This window comes from Protopterus annectens, chromosome 14.part0 (assembly GCF_019279795.1).
Source record: "Protopterus annectens isolate FY-2018-M chromosome 14.part0, PAN1.0, whole genome shotgun sequence".
Lineage (NCBI taxonomy): Eukaryota > Metazoa > Chordata > Ceratodontiformes > Protopteridae > Protopterus > Protopterus annectens.
Window position 1 is genome coordinate 1,036,799,245 of NC_056748.1, and position 25,233 is coordinate 1,036,824,477.

At 37.7% G+C, this 25,233-nt stretch overlaps 1 protein-coding gene across 3 annotated transcripts in view; it reads left to right on the plus strand.

The window, feature by feature from the left end:
* The window catches only part of GJB1 (gap junction protein beta 1), a 272,150-nt gene extending 247,248 nt beyond the window's left edge, over positions 1 to 24,902 (plus strand). For all 3 annotated transcript variants that reach the window (XM_044056840.1, XM_044056841.1, XM_044056842.1), the window contains one exon: positions 20,986 to 24,902. In XM_044056840.1, the coding sequence (XP_043912775.1) occupies positions 20,998 to 21,825 (828 nt within the window). In that variant the 5' untranslated portion in view covers positions 20,986 to 20,997 and the 3' untranslated portion in view covers positions 21,826 to 24,902. The remainder of the gene's footprint in view (positions 1 to 20,985) is intronic.
* The last annotated feature ends 331 nt before the right edge of the window (positions 24,903 to 25,233 follow it).

The window sequence follows — 25,233 nt, forward strand, 5'->3', positions numbered from 1 at the left end:
ACTGGCTAAGTTTGCAGATGATTGCAAGCTGGGGGTTATTGCTTCTCCTACAGACATTAGCATTCTTCACAAAGGTTTATCTCTTAACTAACAAATCATGCCAAAGCCATGGTGTTAAATTCAATGCTAACAAATGCACAATTGTATCCTTTGGGAAGTCAACCATCCCAGCTATTTACCATGTTGATATTATGCTCCTAAGAGTCGATCCAGCGGTCAAGGATCTGGGTTCCCACACAGACAGTAGCATTACCTTTGACCAGCACATGACCACAGTGGTGAGGAAATCCTTTCATGTTGCACAACTTATAAGTAAGAGCATGGCATCTAGGTCCAAAGAGGTCATTAACCCACTGTACTCCACCCTTTTCAGACCATTCATAGAGTGCAATGCTTCCTTTGGTATGTATTTTACCAGGCATATCCACCAACTAGACCACCTCAGAGGCTCCTTAAAAAAACAGTACAAGGCATAACAAACCTGCCTTATGCAGACTACCTTAAAGCCGTTTACCTCTACTTAGTCTCCTATAGATTGCTAAGGGGTGATCTATGCCTGGCTTACAAGGCATCTGCAAACCCACACTTATGAATCTCCTGCATATTCATAAGTCACACAATACCAGAAATACAAGGTCTAGGGACCTGAATTTTACTGTGACTAAAACAGAACATGGTGAAGAGATAGATATATCTCCTAGAGACTACCTCTTCTATAGAACAGGCTTCCCATCCATGTGAAGCTGAGTTTGTCTATTACCAGTTTAAGCGCAACCTAGACCAGTGGACGGGGAATAGAAAATTTACATCGGGTTTGGCACCCATGCCCTTATGGACAGAGTTAGCTTATAAATGCCTGGCCCTCAATGTCCTATTTGGACGCAGGACATCATTATTCTTTAGGGAAACTCTGGTTAGGATTAGAAAGGCACTCCCAGGTTGATAGCCTAGTAACAATCTATGAATATTTAGTTAAATGTTCATAAAGCAGATCATAAATTAGCTTCTCAGATGTCTTGGTAATATGGCATAGATTGGATATAGGGCAGAAATCATGCAGAGTAGAAGCAGAAGAACTTTATGTTGTGCTTTACCTCTGGTTTGCGTCATGGCTAAAAGTGGTCATCAAGGCCAGCCCACCCACTCACTTAGAAAACAAATTAGCAAAATAAAGACATATATAAATGAATAAAACAAAGCAGTGGTAGAGCATGACAGTGAAAGAAGGAAGTGGTGGAGCTGCACAGTACATGCTGTATAATAGCCATGAGGAGGTCATCAGCTGGTCTTACCTTTGCCTACGGTTTCTATCTCTGTATGCATATTCACTGCAGGACAGTGATCAGAATTTAATTCAGCAACATAATGGAGTAGGAAAACAGTTTCCAGTTTGTTAAACATTAAGAAGGAAAATGATTCACTTGGGCGGACCATAAACTGTGGAGACTAAACTGGCAACACATAATTTCTCTATTGTCACTCAGTGAAAAAATACATATTAAAGAAGTTTTTCAAGGCAAGATTTCTCAGCAAAGTGTTGCCTTTCATAATTTTTAAAGCATGTTTCATCACTGAGGGAGGTTTGTGATCAGATATACCAGTCATAAATGAGAGTACTGTATTTCTGTAGGCCATCATTAACTTAACCTTTCACACTCATCAAATATTTGAACGCATCCGCCATGTAGAAAGGAAACTGTATTAATTAAATTATTTGTTCTCTTGTTTGGTTGGGGTCTGCAGATATACTATGCTGACAAGATTTAATTCAGCAAAACAGAACCGAATTTGATTTGCACATCAAATTACTTTGTATTATATTAAAAAAAAATCCTCACGTAGTACTTCAGCCACTGCAAAATTCATCATTAGTAAGTCAGAAAATGCAATGTCCCATACAGATATAGTGAATGGTCTCAGTAGTGGTTGCAAGTCAGACTACAAGGGTTTAATGACAGCTGCATACACAGAGCAGAAATGCCAAAAGTCATGATGCTTGTGTTGTAAAGAACTCTATGCAAAAATTCTGAGCTATAATAATCTGTTTGCAATAACTATGCCATCTATCATATTTCATTATTTGAGAGACCATGTACAAAGGACATCTTTGACCAAAGGCTGCATTGTCTGCAAAAATAAATAAATTAATTAATTAAATTTTTAATCAGGAGTTTTACAAGTAGTTTTAAATCTTCTTCCACACTTAAATAAAACTATTCCCATTTTCAATTCATTTCTGTACAATAAATAAATAAATTAGTTAATTTCTTCTGCATTTCAAATGTGCAATCTCAAATCACACAGGACATATAATATATTTTATATGTCAGAATCATGATGTCCCAAGACAATAAATGATAAACTGTAGATCACCAGCCGACTGTAAACATTGATTGTACTGTATGGCTATCAAAAAACTACTTTTCAAAAATAAATACGTGTTACGAGATACAGATTTATAAGTAAGCATACATATATTTTAATTGTATGTTTTAGTCATTATAACTAAAAGTGTTAGACCTAAGAGACCGCTTTCAGTATGGGTAGAGGACAATTCATTATAGTGCCCTAAAAAAATAAGCTCAGCAACCAAATAGATCGTCAAACTAGAACCAAATAGTTTTTGCAGGTGTAAGCCTTCCTGTAACCCACATGCCTATGAAACTGTATAATAACTCTGAAGTAGTGTAACCTTAGGTGTAGGGGGAAGACTTAAATTTTAAGCAAAATGAAAAACGTCAACTAGACCACCATACAACCTCACACAGAAGCTAACAGAAAATACCTGCAAACACAGTTTGATTATACGCTTCCTATTTCTTAGTGTATGCAGCTGGACCCTAAAGGAATCAAACCTATATATTAAGGATATGCTTTATTTAAAGGTTATAACATTGTGGATAGGTCATGGCAATAGCCAAACCTTGACTTAAGCTATACTCATCCCAAATATTAAAAGAAAAATCTCTTTGTTTTCTTTTTCATTGAGAGGAGGTCCAGACTAATTACATCTCACAACACACACACACACACAATTTGAAGCTTCTATAAAAACATAAATGCAAACATAGTGCTTTCATCCAATTTTCATGCAGAAAGGAAAAAAGTGAGCATTTCACTTTTTGGCCCAACAGTATGCCTTGCTGACCTCAGAGGTTATTATATTACATAACAGGTGGTGTTGGAGCTTGCCCTTGCATGAAACAAAAATTTCAGAAAAATATCTATTTCAGATCTCCTTTTTCATTTAATATCATTTATTCATTTAGACAAGAAAATACGATTACTGATTATTAGCATGTAACATATTAGGAATATAATTATATTCTACCTTAATTTGGTACTTTTCCGTTATCGGGGCAACACTTTTAATGAGCGCTTTCCATTCCATTCATTGGGACAGTGTTGTCATGGATACAATGACTCTCTGGGTAATAACAGCTATAATCCTGAAATGTGAGTATTATAACTTGCCCCAATTTTCAAGCACCCAGTTTCTAGGTCAAAAAGTTTAAGCTCTTTCGCCTAATTTTTTTTTCAAGACAGGGTAGCGACAAACAGTGCCTGCTGTTTACAGTCAACAAACAGTGCCCAGTCCCAGCTTTAGTCACTTTAACTCCAGAAACTCCATGTTAATTAAACTCCTGTAATCTTATACTGTTTTAAAAGCCATCATTATGAAATATACACCACGTCTGTGGTTTGAAAATGTTATTCCTATTATTTATGTATTTATTTTTCTTTTTTGAAGGGGATCCGAGTTTGTCTCAGCTGTAGAAGTAAGAAACTGAGAGCTACGTTGTTTAGCAGATAATTGGACAGAGCAAAATAGTGGCAGTATGAGGCATTACAGTCTGAGAAAGTGTTGCCCCGATATGCGATAAAGTCTTTCAATGTGGAAGTTTGAGGAATATGTACTTTTTAAGACCCCAAGTGAGTAACGTCAATATTGGTAATGAGGTACACTTAAGAGCTATGACAATATGTACACATAATAAAATAAATGCAAGTTAACTAAGATTGCTACCTTTTCAAGTGAGATTTTGCAGGACAAGCCATACCCGCACCTATCGCAAAGGTCTGAATGTTTTTGGCAAAATAAAAGCTTATCTTTATAGGACTTGATTTGCTTATACTCCTTCAGGTGACATTAATGTGTTTCAGATACAAAAAAAATTCTGTTAATTTTTACAAATTGGGAAAAGGGTCATTTACATAATCATGGTAACACTTTCTAAGTAGCAGCTGCATTCATAGCCATGTTCATAGCTAAAATGTAGGCGCATCACGTGTTGCCCCGATAACGGAAAAGTACCCTTAATTTTAAATAAATAAGCAAGAACAAATTAACCATAAGAATATGTAGGCCAACTATTTACATGACATGTCATTTTATTGTAGCAGTCTTCTGATCATAATTTATTACATTGACAAACAAGTGCCCACACATACAGACACTCAGACAAATACCACACTAACACTACCCCACACATTTTAGAAAAAGCCTGCACAACCCTTATTCCTTAATTAAAAACATGTACTCACATTTTTCTTATTATATGCATTAGACTTGATAACTTGCTCGAGACACAGGTATGTGTAAATTCATAATATAGCTATGTGACACAAAAGAAACACTAAAAAGGATGCTGTTATATGTTATAAGCAAAAACAATTTCTATACACTTTCTATCCATGCTAATAAGTCACATCCATTTCCTATACCAACCCCGTGAATAGCTGTCAATATTCATAGTTTTACTAAACAACAGTGAGTTTAAATAGAACGACAGGCCTTCCTTCTGTAACACACACACACACACACACACACACACACACACACACACACACACAGAAGAAAGACAATTTAGATTTGCCAATATGTCTAATGCATATCTTTGGAATGTGGGACATAATCCACGCAAGACATACAGTCTGTTACTGTGGAGCAACAATGCTGCTCACTGCACTGCTCACCCCATAAACACTTAAGTGCATAGTCCTTGCTAACATCTACTGACAAAGTATATTTCTTAAACAAAAACAAAACAGAATTTATGTCTGTTAAAAGCAAAACAAAAGATATTAATAATTTCTATAATATTTTCATACAGAAGGTCTTAGGACAAGGAACAGCACTCAGATAGAAAGATTTTGTCTGAGAGCACCCAAAAGTCGTATCTGTATAAATTCTCCCTATAGACAAATTTAATTTCTAAAGCATGCAAGTTATTCCAAAGGTTTGTGCTAAAATTCTGATGATAAAAGCATCTGAGAAGTGTAGCCATTCCCTTTTCTGTAGTGACATGTCATTCTTCACTGTTTGTCTATCAAGTGATCATATATCCAACTCAACCAACATCATCTTGTATTTCTGTCCCAATTTATTCCCCTGGACAGGTGTCTAAACAGTGTGGCTAATCCTAGTCAATGTTATGCAGGATCCATCTCTTTCACCCTCTGAACAGGTGGTTCTTAACATCCTATCTATACATCAATGAGTGTGTGTGTGTGTGTGTGTGTGTGTGTGTGTGTGTGTACACGCGCGCAAGACTGCATCAGTATTTTCAAGTAGCACCCATCTGAATGTTATGACCTCTTAATCCGCCTTCATTTATGTATAAGTTCATCAGACAGTACAAGATTTGTGGTAGATTATCTTAGTGGAAGCTCTTATTACAGACAAACAGACACTTTGCATGACTATAGAGAAGGCCATTAAACAATCTGTAAACTAAATAACCAAAGAACAAGGCATTATTTCAGGATCTCTCTGGATGAAGCTATAATGCTGAAAACTCAGATATTCAGATACCACTCATGATCTCTATGAAATGTCTACCAAGACACCATATAAGAAGATTAAAACCACTCAATCCTATCTCACGCTGTCTGAACTAGAATTTCATAGAAGTAAAGCACTTTCACGAGACTGCTGAGATCACTTGCCATGTCAAAGTGACAAGTCGGACAACATGGAAGGGTCTCAAGAGTAGAGTCACCGTTCCACCAAATTAAAAGGCATTAACTAAAATAGTTTGGGCACCTACTGCAGACGTCTCCTGGCTGCTTCCAACTGGAGTTGCTGCAGGCATGGCCCAGTACCAGGAGGCCATCAGTCAGAGCTAGGACACAAGAAAGAGAATACATATCTAAGCTTTACCGGGAATGTCCAAGGATCCCTCAGGATGAAATGGGCAGTTTTACTGGTAACTGAAAATTCTGGTCAGCTCACCATCACGGCTATCACCAGGATAAACAGTTTAGAAAATGGAGTACAGTGGAGTGGAATGGAATGAGATGGAATAGAACTGGATGGATGGATGGATGGATGGATGGATGGATGGATGGATGGATGGATGGATGAGTCAGTCTCTTAGGTCTTTGTAGCACTGCTGGTTAATTCTGGGAGTATGTACCAGATGAGAAATGTAATTCTCTCAGTTATGTCAGTATGCTTCATAAATATGGACACACAGTCCCTAACATCTATTAACATGCCTTGAGACACTGAAGCATTATCTGCTTCAGTGATTCAGATGTAGTTATAAATCGTAATATATTGCTATGGTTTAGGCTGTAAGACCCTTTAATAAATCACAATTATTTTTCATATGCATCTCATAAATATGCACATCACATTTTCAGTGTTATGAATATCTAGCTTAATCTGATATGCTCAGCATAGATTTGTTTCTTGTTTCATAACACATATGGTAATGGTTTATACTGTTTGTCCTAGCAGATCTGGCTTGTTTTTTTAACCATCATATGAATAAGCTGTAACTAAGGATAAGGCATATGAAGAGTTGTATGAAAGGTTGGACACTAAGGAGGGAGAAAAGGACCTGTACTGATTGGCTAGACAGAGGGACCGAGCTAGGAAAGATGTGCAGCAGGTAAAGGTGATAAAGGATAATGAGGGAAACATACTCACAAGTGAGGAGAGTTTGATGAGCAGATGGAAAGAGTACTTTGAAGGGCTGATGAATGAAGAGAATGAGAGGGAGAGAAGATTAGATGATGTGCAGATAGTGAATCATGAAGTGCAGTGGATTAGCAAGGAGGAAGTAAGGATAGCTATGAAGAGGATGAAGAATGGAAAGGCTGTTGGTCCAGATGACATACCTGTGGAAGTATGGAGGTGTTTAGGTGAAATGGCAGTGGAGTTTTTAACTAGATTGTTTAATGAAATCTTGGAAAGTGAGAGGATGCCTGAGGAATGGAGAAAAAGTGTTTTGGTACCGATTTTTAAGAATAAGGGTGATGTGCAAAGCTGTAGTAACTACAGAGGGATTAAATTGATCAGTCGCAGTATGAAGTTATGAGAAAGTATAGTGGAAGTTAGGTTAAGAAGGGAGGTGATGATTAGTGATCAGCAGTATGGTTTCATGCCAGGAAAGAGCACTGCAGATGCAATGTTTGCTCTGAGAGTGTTGATGGAGAAGTACAGAGAAGGTTGTGTCTTTGTGGACTTAGAAAAAGCATATGACAGGGTGCCTAGAGAGGAGTTGTGGTATTGTATGAGGAAGTCGGGAGTGTCACAGAAGTATGTAAGAGTGGTACAGGATATGTATGAGGGTAGTGTGACAGCGGTGAGGTCTGCTGTGGGAGTGACGGATGTATTTAATGTGGAGGTGGGATTACATCAAGGATCAGCTCTGAGCCCTTTCTTATTTGCAACGGTGATGGACAGGTTGACAGACGAGATCAGACAGGAGTCCCCATGGACTATGATTTTTGCAGATGACATTGTGATCTGTAGTGAGAGTAGGGAACAAGTGGAGGAGACCCTGGAGAGGTGGAGATATGCTCTAGAGAGAAGAGGAATGAAGGTCAGCAGGACTAAGACAGAATATATATGTGTGAATGAGAGGGAGGATAGAGGAATGGTTAGGATGCAGGGAGTAGAGGTAGCGAAGGTGGATGAGTTTAAATACTTGGGATCAACAGTTCAGAGTAATGGTGAGTGTGGAAGAGAGGTGAAGAAGAGAGTACAGGCAGGATGGAGTGAGTGGAGAAGAGTGTCAGGAGTGATTTGTGACAGACGAGTACCAGTAAGAGTGAAAGGGAAGGTCTACAAGAGGGTAGTGAGACCAGTTATGTTATAAGGGTTGGAGACAGTGGCATTGACAAAAAGGCAGGAGTCAGAGCTGGACGTGGCATAGTTAAAGATGTTAAGATTTGCACTGGGTGTGACAAGGGTGGACAGGATTAGGAATAAGTATATTAGAGGGTCAGCCCAGGTTGGAAGGTTTGGAGACAAAGCCAGAGAGGCAAGATTGCATTGGTTTGGACATGTGCTGAGGAGGGATGCAGAGTATATTGGGGAAAAAGATTGGGAAAAAGATGCTAAGGATGAAGCTGCCAGGTAACAGGAAAAGAGGAAGGCCTAAGATAAGGTTTATGGATGTGGTGAGAGAAGACATGCAGGTGGTTAGTGTGACAGAGCAAGATGCAGAGGACAGGAAGAAATGGAAACATATGATCCGCTGTGGCGACCCCTAACGGGAACAGCCAAAAGAAGAAGAAGAAGAAGAAGATGAATAAGCTGTAACTATAACATGTATTCAGCTCACTCTCCAGTGCAGCACTATGTCCATCCCATGTTATCTTGAATTCTTCATTTACTAAATCTACTAGTTCTTTAGGGAAAAAGTTTTTCACATATACTTTAGAAAGGGGAACTGTACAATTCTGTAAATATCATTCCTCAAAAGTCTGCATTACCAAGATGAATTCTCCAAATGTTTAGGTAAGTTCCAACCCCAATGGACTGAAGAGACCCGTAGTTCGTTAAAGTCACACTTTGAAAGGTGCAAATCTACTTCATGTGTGGTACAGACATAGTATTTTGTTTTCTGCCAGAGTGAATATTCAGATGTTCAGCTACGAAATTATTTCTTTTGAAGAAAAAAAAAAAGAAAGAAAAAAGAAACAACCATCAACATTTAACCTATTGCCAAAAAAAAAAACAGTTTTCAGCTTGAATGGATTACTTATCTGGAAGATATTATCTTCTTAGCGATACCCTTAAAATGATTCAGAGTCTCCAAAATGTCACCCCTATCTATCCCATCTTCATGTCCGTTACCCTGTCTTCATAAGACTTCTGGCATGCCGTCTTAGTAACCTTGCTCGAAACAGCTTCAGTCCTATTTATGTCATCATACAGATGAGGTCTCTAGAAGTACACAGAATGTTCAAGAATGATCCTCTTTAATGATCTGTATCTTTATGCTGATGATGATTTCCATTTCAAGTCACAGGTCATCTTTACACCCAGTTTATCTCACTGATTTCTCACTAATGATTTTCCACTTGTAAGTCATATGGAATAAATGCTACCAAGACCCCTTCCATGTTTGGTCTCCACTAAAAATGGGCCACTGGTTCAGTTGGACTAACCCAGTTAACAGTTGACAAATAAATAAATAAATGTTTGTTAATAAAAACACGTTTAAAGCATTCACTTATCTGGCAAAACTGCAAAAGAACAATATGTAGCATCACATCATCTCCACTACAGTCAGCTACTACTAGTTCATACTCTAATATACTACCTTGATACATTTCCAGCACTAAAAGGCATGGTTCAGCCCTACCAAAGCCCTCTGCTCTAAAGACAAACTCCTCCTCTCTGTCACTAAAGCCCCAAATGCATTGGGAGCCTCATTATACTTATACAGTGCAGTTACTCTCTGGAATGCCTTCACACGTACTCTTAAGCTTCTTGAAAACCAACAGGTATTCAAAACATATCGAAGAAAACAACTCTCAACATCTTGGTTCTCTAGCTATACATCTCCAGGATAAGTAAAACATATTTGCTTCTTCCACCTCTTCTACTATACCTCTTCTCTCCTCTGTTAGCAACTATCACTCTGTTTTCATGCCTTCTACCTAGGTCTCTCTTAACTCTTTTACCACTCATTTCATTTATATCTCATAATTAAATCAATCTTTTGCTTTCCACCCTTTGTAAATAAATCAGTACTCTGCATTGTGACAACTACCTTTCTGCATTTTTATTTAACTTTATCTATATAGAATGTAATTATTGTAAGAAGCCTTACTACTTTATGTGTAGTTACTACCTTATCTGTTTTAACACTGTAAAATTTATTTTAACTCATTCACTCCGGAGCAGCTCAGAAAATGTTGCCTGCTTACTTTCACCATAGGAACAACAGTGCAGCCTGAGCTCATTTTCAGATAATCCATTTGTAATACCATACAGAAAACAAATGCTCATAACTCTTTAACCATAAGAGCTAGACTAAAAATGTAAACGCGAACATTGTTCAGCAGACACTGACCTTTCCAACAGTGTAAATGTTGATAGTGTGTATCTAAGTCATTATTAAATATTTGCCAAGGAATGCTGATATTGTGCATTTTTTTTATCTTTTTTGGTAAAACAAATTACAATATATTGGTGAATGTACCACATAGACCCATACAATTTGTAATTAATTTGTTTGTATGAATATCAGCTTTAAAATGATACCTTAACCATTACTGTCCGATGCTCCTTTATGGAGATATTCACAGAAATATGATTAATATAATATTTCTCATAATTGATAAATAAACAAAGCATACTATCTCATCACCTGTAACAGACAGACACTACATATCAGTGTACAAGTTGTGTGGCTCAATGTCAACTTCAAAATGATGAATCATTTGTGTCGGCACCATGCTCCCTTGCAAACATATGGGCAAAATAATGAGAAATATTGCAAATGTACAGTATAATTTTCATAATCCTACAACACTAAAACTGTGATATCTGTACATGTATACAGCATACAGACACAGTTCTTTTGCCATGTTGTAAGGAGTAATACTGTCTTCAGTATGAGGCATTACTTGGGACATTGCCATGCTCCCTTGCAAAGTTATTTACCAAAATATGAAAAAAAAATCATAATTTCCATAACCTAAGTCCTAAACAACTTTGATAACTGTACATGTGTACAGCATACAGACAAAGTTCTTTTATCATTTTGTAACTATTAATACTGACTTCAAAATGAGGTATTACTTAGCACATTGTCATGCTCCCTTGCAAAGTTATTTACCAAAATTCGAAAAAAAAATCATAATTTTCATAACCTTAGTGCTACAAACCTGTGGTATCTGTACATGTGTACAGCATACAAACAGTTATTTTACCATGTTGTAAGGTGTAATACCGTCTTCAAAATAAGTATTACTCGGGACATTGACATGCTCCCTTGCAAAGTTATTTACCAAAATATGAAAAAAATCATAATTTCTATAACCTACATCCTGAACAAACTGTGATATCTATACATGTGTACAGCATACAGACACAGTTCTTTTACTATGTTGTACATACTGATACTGTCTTCAAAATGAGGTTATCACTTGGCACAATTACATGCTCCCTAGCAAAGTCATTTACCAAAATATGAAAAAAATTCATAATTTTCACAACCTTAGTCCTAAAAAACTGTGATATATTTACATGTGTACAGCTTACAGACACAGTTCTTTTACCATTTTGTAACTATTAATACTGTCTTCAAAATGAAGTATTACTTAGCACATTGTCATGCTCCCTTGCAAAGTTATTTACCAAAATATGAAAAAAAATCATAATTTTCATAACCTTTGTCCTAAAAATCTGTGATATCTGTACATGTGTACAGCATACAGACAGTTCTTTTACCATGTTGTAAGGAGTACTATCGTCTTCAAAATAAGTATTACTTGTGACACTGGCATGCTCCCTTGCAAACTTATTTACCAAAATATGAAAAAAATAATTTCTATAACCTACATCCTAAACAAACTGTGATATCTGCACATGTGTACAGCATACAAACACAATTATTTTACCATGTTGTATGTATGGATATTGTCTTCAAAATTAGGTTATCACTTGGCACAATTACATGCTCCCTAGCAAAGTAATTTACCAAAATATGAAAAAAATTCATAATTCTCATAACCTTAGTCCTAAAAAAACTGTGATATCTTTACACTTGTACAGCTTACAGACACAGTTCATTTATCATGTTGTAAGGAGTAACACTGTCTTCAAAATGAGGTTATCACTTGGCACAATTACATGCTCCCTAGCAAAGTTATTTATCAAAATATGAAAGAAAGTCATAATTTCAATAACCTAAGTCCTAAACAAACTGTGATATCTGTACATGTGTACAGCTTACAGACATAGTTCTTTTACCATGTTGTACATACTGATACTGTCTTCAAAACGAGGAATTACTTACCAAAATGGCAACTTCCCTAGCAAAGTTATTTACCAAAATATGAAAAAATGTCATAACTCTCATAACCTAAGACCTAACGACCTCCTTTAGTGTCAGCAGTCTGCCTTACCGATTTACATGTGCCCATTCAGCAATGGATATCAGGGATGAAGGACGGAAGTAATGTAATATTACCTGCCGTGACCTACATACATTTACTATACCAGAGTGGAGGGAGAGTGAAAGGACACATCACAAAAAAAAAACACATATCAAGTCTCTTTCTTTTTGCAGGTGGCCTTTTGGGGAAGGAGTGAAGGCATGAGAGTGGCACCCTTGAAACCATGTATATCCAGGAAAGCAGACCAGTGATATGATGTTCAACTGCAATAGTTCCCAAAAACATGAAGCATATAACCACAATGGGGACTTTACTGTTTATCAAATAAATTGTAAAAATGACAGAAAGAACATGGTGGGGGGGGGGGGTGGCTTGAAATGACTCCATATAGACAAAAACCCAAATCTGGCTTGTGCATTCATCAATGTGATAACGACTTCTACTTATGTGAATAACAGTGACAGCTGCTGAGAGTTTTACCTGAAAAGTGATAATGACTCAGTGTTCTACTGTAACTGCACTTATTGTTAATGTGATAATTACCTGCATTTCATTACTGCATAATTCTCCATGCTCAGACATAGGTGAGAATTGCTGCACATAACCTGTTGAGTCGGCATTCATTGTATTACCTGGTGCAGGTGTAACACAAACTCATTACCATTTGCTAGCAAAAGATCAGAGTAATTCAGCAAAAATAGTACAACACTCATATTTTACTGAGCAATTCCTCCTACCTAAATTCTGCACAGTAGTGACAGAGCCAGGAATATTGCCCAAAATATATGGTAGCTCCATGCTGATACTAGTCTGCAAGTAATAACATCCTATTAAGCAATGCCAAAAATCAGCAATAAAATATATCTCACTAAGCATCTCATCCTACCCAAACATATTTTGACTACATGCTCAGAACTGTTTCTTGACCTAAATGTTGCAACATACTGTTGTGTCTGTAAATAAACAAATACAAGAAGTCAGAAATATTGCCCTACATACTGAGTTGAGCAATGCCAGACCTACTCTAAAAGTAGCAATAAAATGTATAAAACATTTATATCACTGAGCCCTTCTTGTCACCTATACACATCTTGCTGATTGTATTAGATTATATTCCCTGTAAGGAATGAATCCAACTTATGAACCAATAATGACAAAAGTACCCATTTCAGAACATTTCAGCTATAAAAGGCCACTCAGACATCTGTCGTTACAATTCACCAATATCAGTCAACAAGCACAATCTCTGCAGAAATAAAAGTCATCTCACTGGAACATGGCTCATACCATTTGAGAACCACATGTCCTCCCCCAGGATCAATAGCTGCCTCCCACATTCACATGCCAAGCACCCAAAACCAGTACATAAACTTGGGATGAATAGGCTGTAGTCAGGTATTTATCATTCTATGCCACTTATACAGCTGCATGCAGTTATCTTTGACCTCTACTGAGCCGCTAACTGCTTCAACTAAGGATGGTTGAAAGGTGTCACATAATGACAACACAAGCTGGTCTTAAGCCTACACCTGTCAACCTGGCTAGCAAATTTCTGACACTGTGCCTGTAGACAAAAACAACAAATCAAGATCAGATTTTAAATATTGTTCTTAGAAACTTTCAAAGTTGCTAGAATAACACATTCTGTATTGGCATGCCTTTTTGGAAGGATATGAAGTCTGAAACTCAACTGTCTGTTGCTGTTTAGTGAATTGAATCCTTAATGACATACATATTTTACGAGGAACAGACCTATAATATAAAGCAAAATTCTAGATACTACTCAGCCTTAGACCCTACACAAATTGTGCCTCTTCTTTATGAGATACCTGTGACTCATAAGTGTGAACTGCCAGTTGGCAAAATTGCAAAGGTGGACTAGGAACTAAACAATCATCATCAACAAATGAACTGTACTCAGTGAGCATCTATGTTCCCACAAACCTATGTTCTCTTTCCACAAATCACACCAGATCAAGAAACATGAACCAAACTTCCAGTTAACAGGATTTATTATTTTTCAACTGGCAGAGGCGCAAACTGGTGAGTAATGTTATCCCACTTTACATGCCCTCAGGCCAAACAGAGAATCCCTGTACTGTCATCAAATGACCACCCACCCAATTTATGTCACTGGCTGCTCTAGATAATGGGGTGGAATGCTGCAAGGGAGGAAAAATTGAATTCCACATTCTGTCCCTTTGAACCCTTTTTGCTGGCTTGAGATTCACGTTTGTAGCCTTGCCTACCTGCCATGAGATCCTTTGACCCAGTAGTATAGGAGTTCACCTTACAAGAGTTTGCCTATGGATGACCTTCCTTTCTAGTAGCTCTGCATCCTTAAAATGCCCATTTTCTCAGTGATGGCAGATTTGAATGAGAAGTGCATTCCCCAGCCCAGGTATGGGCTCTTCTATTTCCCATTTTTTTAAGAAGGTTGTCTCCATCTCTAGACAGTTCCTTTCTGCTATTGGCTCCTAGCAGTGTGGGCACTGTTAGAGATGATGGGATCTTTCATTTTTACAAAAGCTATTGTCTCAAGGGTGGTTTCTCCTGAAATGGTTGTGCTGTGGTTCGGAGTGAGACCAGTAATTTAACTCCTAGTGACTACAAGTGGGAGGTCTACAGCCTTATTCACCACAGACTTTATGGGTCATTTGGTTCTCAGCACCAGTGGCATTCTACCTGCTGGCCCTGACTGTGGTCCAGTCTTCTGTTATTTGGCAGAATTTCTCTATTTATCTGGTCTGCTTTTATTGGTTTATAGATTAGTACTAGGCTAACTGGCCCTTGTGGGCCATTTTAAGCCAAGCTAGTTAACCCATATGAGAATCAAATCCTGCACCTTGTGTCTGTAAGGGAAATATCTTAAGCATTATGCTAACCTCCCTCTTCATAATCTTTTCTCCCCAGTAACCTCCCTTTTCATAATCAAGTAAAACTTTCTTACTTGGTATTCTTCAGCAGTGATTTTCCTTTCTGATTCTGGTGTAACCTATGACTCATTTTACCATTGTGACTTAGTGCTTGGGTTTAACATATAGAATTCACTAAGTGGGTATGCAATGTTCATACCATAACAGTTGATCTAAAAAAAAGACCATCATTGATGGCTCAGGAATCTTTCTGCGGCTGGGTGGCCCCTCCAAGTGTTACTAGTTGTTGGATTTCCTTACAATTTCGGCAAGGGTGTACTTGTATATAACTTATTAATACTAGGGTTGCCAAATCATCACTGCTGTTCCTGAATAGTTGGAAGTTGTTTGCTAGTAGAAAGTAAGCACATTGGTGGGTGTAGGGGATAGGTTTGACTGGTACAGTGAGGATGTGACACCAGAAGGAGCAGTACATTTCTGAGAACGTGCATAATAGGGGCATATATCTATCACAGAGCACGGCAGCACCTGAGCAAATGATACTGAATGCTGTATACTGGACAAAACAACCCAATCATAGGGCCAGTCAAGGAGGGTCTAATCCATAGGTCAGATAATAAAGTAAGAATGTATCATTTATGTATTCCATTACCCAGCAATTAAGGCTACAGTACTGTTTATAAATGAAGAAAAGTAGCCAGGAAAAGCACGTAAGTTTTGAAACAATATTAAGTAATCTTTCATTACAGGATTTTGAATTAATTCCATCATGAAAAGCTACATGCACTGCCTACCATGTGACAGAAAACAAAGCTCAATTATTATCATCAGCTCTAGGTCTATCTCCACTTTGAAGTCTGCTGCTGCAGGGTCTTCAGAGTAATCAACTTGGCTGCCGCTACTTTTATATCACAGAAGAATTGTTTCCTTCAAGCACCGCTCATTCTTCGGTCTTCTCATACAAACAGGAATAACACAGTTTCTGAATATCCATTTTTAGCAAGCACACAAAAACTCACTGCTCCACTCACAGATAAACCACACTGACAACAAACATGCAACTTGTAACTGCCATCACGATCGTCCCACTCTGTTGAGAATTTCCGATCCCCCATTCACTGACAGGTACGAGTGCCACAGCAAAAACGGAAGATCCAGCTTTCACACAGAATTCGCAAAGCAGGATATTACTGTGGAGTCAGCTGGGTTATTATGAATGCAGAAGTAACTGTAACAACTGCCAATTAGCTAACAATCTGTCTGGCACTATGTTGTTCCCAGCATTTCTCCAAATTAAAAGTTGGGCAAACAACCATTATCAACAAATAAAAGTAAACAGCATACCTGCTTAGCATATGCATTTCAATAACTCACAACAGAAAAACATTCCAAGTTGTCAAACTGCTGCACTGAAAAGACATGGGAAGCATTTTACCCATTAGGAAAAATGAAGCTCTTAAAACTCTAAGGTTATAACAGCATATTTTATAATTCTAGCAACTGGAAAGTAAACATATATTTGGATATATCCACTCAACTCATGATACTTCAGTGTTATGCTCATTCAAGAAGTGACAGGGCCGCAATCTTTAACCCTTTATATGAATGCAGAAAAATGACTCATCTTATACTGGAGACCAAAACCCAATACTGTCAAAACATAACACTGAAATACACAACAGATCTCAGGGAAATACTGTGTAAAACCAAATTTTATTGCCAGCTACAGGAGATGTTAACAATACAAAGAACCGCTCTGCTATCCAACAACTCCGAAGCACCAAGTGGCTGGAGCATGACTGAACCCCAGTAAGAAACAGTGGAAGTATCATGTTGACTTAGATGCAAACCCTAGATATTAAAATTCATGTGAGAATACATCTGATAAGAAGAGAAGCTATCTGTATTCCACAAAAACAGAAACGAGAAAGCAACAGTGGTGAAGAAAGCCCACCTGATGCTATTGATGCTATATATAGTCATGATCTCTCTTACCTTTGCAGTTATATTGATGCAAATTCTAAGATCCTTCAAACTGAAAAAAAAAAAACAGCTTAACCTGAAAAAAAAAAAGTAGTTCTTGGGACAGGTTGATTTCAACCTCAAGCTCCTGGTAGCAACTGCCAGCCTGGTGTGCCTCTATAATGTCCTCTCTCGATCCGTGAGTGCCCAAATAAAATAGAGGGATCCAGTAGCAGGTAAAATCTCCAAATATTAGCAAAAAGAAAAGAAATACCTGCTGCTGGACCCTCTATTTACTTGGGGAAAACAATAGAAAATTAGGTTAGGGGTGGAGGTGTTATGCAAGTGGTGGCTTGGATTGCAAGAATCCGATTGGCTGCCACCACTTGCTTTATCAAAAACTTTTTAACCGGATTTTCGACTAAAAGTTGAATGCGACCTTAATGTAAAAACATGCTGAATCATAACTATATAAGGTAAATTACAAGTTTAGTTACGGTTTCAGCGTGTTTTACATTAAGCTCAACTGCAATTCTGCACTACAGTTTCTTGTGCTTGGGAAGGCACTCGGGGGTAACAGCTTGCAATTCTTATCTTCTCATGGCACGCTCGGATGTAAGCATGGAGGCGCCATGAGAAGTTACTCAGGGTGCGCTTGGATGTAAGCACAGAGGCACCATGAGACGTTAATCAGGGTTAGTGAGTTAATTGTATTCTGCCTGACATTGTTGAGACTGTATAACTTAAAAGATTTTGTGTGTACTGCACGTACTGGAGCTTTTCTCCCCGGGCCTCTGCTGAAAAGGGGCCTTTGTGCCCAGCCAGAGTTCCCTGGTTAACAAATGTTAAATAAAATAAATACATAACATTTGCTTTCTTTGAGCAGAATATATTCATTTTATCATTTTAAAATAAAAACAAAAAATTGTCTTTCATTTTGCATGCTGTATGCAGTTTGTATGCAGTCAGGCATTCATGTCGTCATGTTTAGCACAGTGACGTAACTCCGCAGGTGGATGTACGGTGCAGTACATTAGTATGAGGTGTCCAGAAACAAAAAAAAATATATAAAGCAAAGTCACTAAATGGACATCCCAGCCTTGCTTTTGTGTATCTTACTATGTTGTCCTAAAATACAGTTTGACTAAACCCTTTCATCAGAAAAACAAACACCTGAAGACATAACTGCTTCTAAATGCAAAGCTAGAAGTTTAGGCTTGTTTTCATTTGGAATATGTATAACTTTTGGAAAATCAGAAGCAAAACTACAAATCCTACATGTTTAGAAAAAGTAAATTTAGGCAGACGCACCTAAATCCCTGTCAATAGTTCATATCCTTCACAGAAAGTGAGAAACTGGATGCATACAACACTTGTTCAGACTTTAAAAGTAGCATTTACTCTAGGGAAATAAAATAATACTAGTCTAAAGAGCAAAAGATGTAACCCAAACTTGTTAAAGGCCATTGCTCTGTGACCAAATAAACAAACAAACAAAGAAAACATAACGTGATGTTGCTGCCACTTCTAATGGTTCTCTTGTCTGGACTAATTAGCCATAGTCCTGTTTAGGTAAGGCTGTGAACATGCAATAACTCGCAAGAGCAAAACAGTTCTGTTTCTTTGCAACACTATGAACAGATAACAAAACAGTCTTTTTCTTTCTCCTGCCACAGTATCCGCAGTTAGTCTCACATAAGTGAGAATCAACAGTCTTACAAACATAAAATAATTCAGCCACTTTCTGTTGCGTTTTCAAACAGAAATTTATTTAATTTAACAGCCGTACTTGCAGCCACGCCTAGTGTAGTTTTTGGATGAGATTCAATTTGTAGAAAATGTATTGGTACACTGTGGACATTCTTTAGGTACAACACTTAAAAGGTAAGATAAAGTCTCTTACTGCTAGTTCAGGAAGGCAACACGAAAACATAACAAATCCAAGCAAAACAGTGTCTTGCCACTGATAAAGGTGCAAAAAAAAAAAAAGCTTTTTATCACACCATCTTCAATATAGACAAATAATGCAGACTGGACACCTCAGGCCAAGAATCCATGCTACTGAACTGAAAGCTTTTATTTTTTCTTACCATTCCTGTCGAAAATATGATTTCCAGTCCTCTTAATTGCTCAAGGTACACCACTCCTGACAGTAGTGTTCTCTTCTCTCCCTCTGTGTTGTCCAAGTTTCTCACTGGAGGTCATTATACTGGTTTTAACGGAATTCAGTAATTTCTGCATCTTTCGATGTGTAATGTTGTATAATGGTGTTTTGAGTTAATAGTATTTGTGGTGCAAGTTACATTTTTGGTAGCTGTTAGGCTGCTGGAATTGTAGGATTTCTCATACATTTATTTCTCTATTGACCATGAATCATTTGTTCATTTACAAAGCTGTATATTAGATGGGCATTGTGTATCCATACTGTAAAAATGGCAGAGTAAAGGTAATACTTCTCATCTCTTCAAAGAGCACATGTCTGTTGTGAACTATTCCTGATTGTTAAGGCCTGACTCCATAACTTCCCATCATACTGCTTCTAGCCACTGGCTATATATGCAGCTGCCTCTCCCCCTAAACCTAATTACCTGCCTTGCAGGTGAGAACTTAAAGGGCCATCTACCTACTTTATCCCCAACTAATTCTAACACACATAATTCCCTAGAATTTACCTGTCACTGAGTATATATAACATATCCACATGATATAATAATATGTAACATACTGGCTATAAATTCAGAGTTCAGATTCCAATACTTGATGAGAGCACAAATGCAAATAAGACACCATTTAGGAAACATTTTGGGCATAGACAACTGAGTCATGGCCTGAGTAATATAAATGTATGAGAAATCCTACACATCCAATAATCTAATAGTGGCTAGAATGAAACCTGCATCACAAATACAATTCAAGACACTCCTATACAGCCTTATAGAAAGACACAGAAACTGCTGAATTCCATCAAAACCCATGTAATAGTGACTTCCAGTGACAGAAAGTAAAAACTATGCATGTCACTACTATTAACAGCACTTCAAAGACCAATGGCTAAAAACCTTTCAAAGCAAAACTTTTTGTCTGTATAATAGCACCCTTAGAATGGTCAGAATATCCTTATAATGACCATGAAGGCAAGGTCACTGAAATATCAGGTAAGGAATCTTTTACCAGGAGAGGACCAAATGCCCCCCTCATTTGTACTCAGATATTCTCTACACTGCCTTTCTCTGCAGACTCTTGGTCAGTCTATAGTGATTCTTTGCTTATATTGGCATACTGCCTTATGTCTGTTCAATACAACCTTTAGGTCTGATATTTATATTTTATCTCTACTTCATCTGCTAGCAGTCTTCTCAATGACTATGCCACCCTTTCAGTAAAATAGCGCTGTCTCATTTACCTCTTGATCACCACTCCCCTAGAACTCTGATTGTAGTATTTCTTCTCATTTGAAAATCATTTTACTTGCTGTTTCTCCTCCTAAACCTCACATACACACACCCTCACCCATACTCACACAAACACACCACTATACTGTTATACATCTGTAACATATTGTTTCCCATACTGCTGCCTTCCCATGACATTCTTGCTGGAATCTTTCAATCCTCATTCTAGGATGCTTGGTCTCAACAGATAATGTCTACGTTCAATTAACAGCATGCCTTAACAGTGTATAGAAGTGTTTAATACAAAAAATTAATTTGGAGGGGAATACAATGGAATGATGGATTTTCACTGTTTTTTTTTTCTCTTTTGTGTTTTTTTTCAATAGGTGTGAGAAGAAATGAATTGGGTGAGCTTCTACAGCATCCTTGTGGGAGTGAATCGTCACTCCACAGGGATAGGTCGGATTTGGTTGTCAGTTGTCTTCATTTTTCGAATTATGGTCCTTGTCGTTGCAGCTGAAAGTGTCTGGGGTGATGAGAAGGCAGCCTTCACGTGCAACACTCAACAACCTGGTTGTAATAGCGTTTGCTATGATCACTTCTTCCCCATTTCACACATCCGCCTGTGGGCTCTTCAGTTGATCATGGTTTCCACCCCAGCTCTTCTTGTTGCAATGCATGTAGCCCACCAACGTCACCAAGAGAAAAAGCTCATAAAGCAAACTGGTCGTGCCACTGAAAAAGATCTGGAACAAGTTAAAAAGCATAAAATAAGGATCTCAGGGGCTTTGTGGTGGACTTATACATTTAGTGTGCTTTTCAGGGTCATCATTGAAGCAGTCTTCATGTACATCTTCTATCTGATCTACCCTGGCTTCAGAATGTACAGACTGGTCAAGTGTGAAGCCTATCCTTGTCCAAACATTGTTGACTGTTTCATTTCCAGACCTACAGAGAAAACCATTTTCACTGTCTTTATGCTGACAACCTCAGCCATTTGTATTCTTCTGAATTTCATGGAACTGATGTTCCTGATTGCAAAGGCCTGCATTAAAAAAACGAATAACCCTAGCGGTAAGTCTCAGACATCCTTTGGACACAAATTCTCAGAGCACAAACAGAATGAGATCAATCAGCTGTTAACAGATCGAGAAGGCATAACATTAAAAGATCTGAGAAAGAACCCAGGTTCAGAGAAGGGCAGTGATCGCTGCTTGGCTTGCTGAGGAAAGGCATTCAAGACACAGTGTTTCCATTAGCATTGCATGACTCTTGTAGGATATGCCAGCCTGAAGGTTCACTCATGTTTTGGTGAACTTATTCAGCGTGTTATGTAAAAAGAATCAAAGCAGGAAGATAAATGTTAGAAGGAGGTGCCAGGAAAGGCCTGTTGTAATGCATTGTAAAGAGTTTTCCATGTCTGTTACAACAATTATGAAATGTGAGAAGAAAATAGACCATAACATTGCTATGGACAGCAAAAGAAATAGGGTAAAGGTTCTTCATTTCATATCACATTTCACTAAGTGCATTACCTGTTGCTTGTAAAACATTAAACAATGACAGAAATAAAAATAGGTCCGTTACAGTCATTAACAAAATCTGCTAAATTGCACCTGCCTTGTGGATTTGCTAATTGCTCCAAAAGACATTATCTTTTCTAAGCTGAGTTGTTTCCAGGCTCTTCTGAAAATTCCAGTCTGTTCAGGTCACTGCCAGTCACTGGAGATGTTCTCTAACATAAACACTGGTCATATGTTCACTTGACTGAATTATGGCTGCGGCACTATTCTGTCTCGGTGGGTGAATCAGTCACAGCCTAGGCACAAAATTCTTGACAATTTCATATGACACACAAACTCTTGCCAATTTGCTTATAGCACACATTTACTTAAATACTATCCTTACTTCAAAAGAGATATTTGTTACTTGAGAATATTACTGAACAGTAAAGTGGAAAGCACATTAAAAGTCATGGTTTACATTCTCAATTTTCTTAATAGCATGACTCTGTGTGTACAAAACCTGGCAATTCTTTGAGTGGCTATCAAAGTATTCTTTATGAAGTTAGGATTACAGATTTGAATATTCACCAAGATATTCACAGAATACACATAAACACTACTGAAATAAAATCATGCCAGTACATGTAAATCAAAAAATCACAGACACTAATTCTGTTTTATTCTTGGGTGTTTTTGCCCCCCACACACACACACACACACACACTGTCCTTTAGTTTCTATAAATCATTTCATTTACACTTGAGGATACCATCAGATGATTCACCTAAATTGACCTCAACTTATAATGATGTTATCATATTTTTAGGTGGGTGTTTCTCTGTTTAGGTACTTGACCATGTTCCATTTTTACAGATATTTGCTCTTTAGGTTATATATTCCATAATTATTTGAGTGGGCATTGAATGGAAGTCAAATTTAAAATGTAAGTAGAGATCGGCCACATTAAATTTAAGAAGACTATCCTAGATACCTGGGTACCTTCATTATTAACTTCCCATGAAGTTTGTCTAAGTCAGTTTCTAGTTGGGTTTTCTACAATACACTGTGGTACAGATGTGGGTCATCCACTCTCATAAAAGACATCAGTAGAAACATGGGGCCAGGACCACATGCACGTCGCACAAGCCATTCTAAATGTAATTATTTATACACATCCTGCTGTGCGCAGCCAAGATAGAGAACTATCAAAAATGAAGAAGGAATGTTGATGACATGGGGAATACATGCCTGTCACTAATACAAGTTCCTCTTAAATTCTATACAAAGTCTTCCTTAGGTCCTTCACAAGTAGTACCCAGCCTCACCCCCTGCACCTAACATATATTCACCATCAAAAGGGATTTATCCAGGCCACTGAACACCAGAACATTTCTAAACATCATTGATTTAGTGGTCTATTGCTCTTTTCAGTAATTTGCTTCTGAAGGTACTGATTTGCAAACAATTCATTTTTCTGTTCTGCCTTAAAAAAGTAACTTAGGATGCAAAAGTAAATCAGGAAAGACTTCATCTTCCATGATTCCTCACACAGCCCAGTCTAACTCTTATGATCACTATAAAGTACAATCCACAAACTGTAATTCATCTAGCAAAACTACTGCATGTCTGGTAACACAGCATAGATGGGGAAGGCTAACCAACCTGCATCCTTTAGGATGTGGTTTGATTCCCTCCAGTCCATCCATATCAAAGTTGCTAGATAACCACCATAAGACAACTGTTGCTCCTTGTACAGCTTACCTTCTTAAAATAATAACTAGGCATGTTTTTCACTCTGCCCTTTTTCAATGTCAACTTGTAGGATTTAATTTCTGTTCATTAAGTTCATGCTGTTGAAAGATCAAGCCCATACGTGTGCAGTCATGTAATAAACTCTTCAGCAGAACCTTATGATGATATTAACACTACTGTTCCTAGCTCTTTACCCTATTCAAAGTGTTTGCATTTCACATGGATGTAATACCAACTCCTCCACTGAAGTTACTGTTATGTTGTGGACAGTTCATTTGCAAACTGGAATTGAGAGGTTTCTGGTATATGCTTCTTCCTCCTCTGATGTTCTACTTCAGCTTTATTCCCACTGTGTGAAATGTAGGAGTGCTGTTGGTATCACTCCTTTAGATTGATGTCTGTCATCATACAAGCACAATTTACACTACTGATAGAGATTTCCATTCCAAATGTATTAACTGTACTCACTTCAACAATTATATGCAACTGTCAAGGTAGTAATGTCACCTGTCTCCCAACCCCAAGCTGTATATCAGGCATGTATTGTGTAGCCATACTGTAAATATGGCAGAGTAAAGGTAACACCTGTCATCACTCCAAAGAGCACATCTGTTGTGTATGTTATATCTGAAATGTAAAGAAATTAGAGGGGTGCAAGGCAATTGTCTATCAGCAAAAACACTCTGTAGCACTGTTAACCAGAACAGTATTGCAAACACACCACGGTACTATTGGCATATGTCTTCAGCACTGATCCTTATCTGTCAACACTGGATCAATGTGTAGGCCAGTCAAGACAGAATGAACCTACACTGCTCACCAGTTTGGTAACAGCTACATAAGTTCTATCTCTATCAACTCTTATTTGCCAAGTGACAATATTAGAGCCTGGAGCAAAATTTTACAAAAGGTGAACTCATCTCAGGAATTAAAAAAAATGTACTAAACTGGTCTGCATTTATTGTTTCAGACAGTTGATTAGATTGTTTAAAAGAGAGTTTGCCAAACATTTCAGAATAAAATAAAGTTGGACTGTTTATTCTGTACATGTGCCTGAATGCATTTTAAATATACATAAGTGCAGTTTTTAGTTAAAAAGAAGGTTAATAAGCAATAAACCAGAATGACAGAAAATGAAATACACTTCTCAATAGATGTGGATCTTCCTGATTTTAATGGAATGTAAAAGTAAGGCTAAGGTTCTGGTACAAAGGAATCACTGAGGAGGCTGATAAAATTCAGCAGAGTACAAAACAGTAACATATCACGTTACGGTCCCACATGACAGAGTCCAGAAAAATTCAGTCCCCTATTCAAGCAGGATCTCCTGAGACTATCACAGTAGTGTCATCAACAGTAAAGGGGAGACAGAGCTCC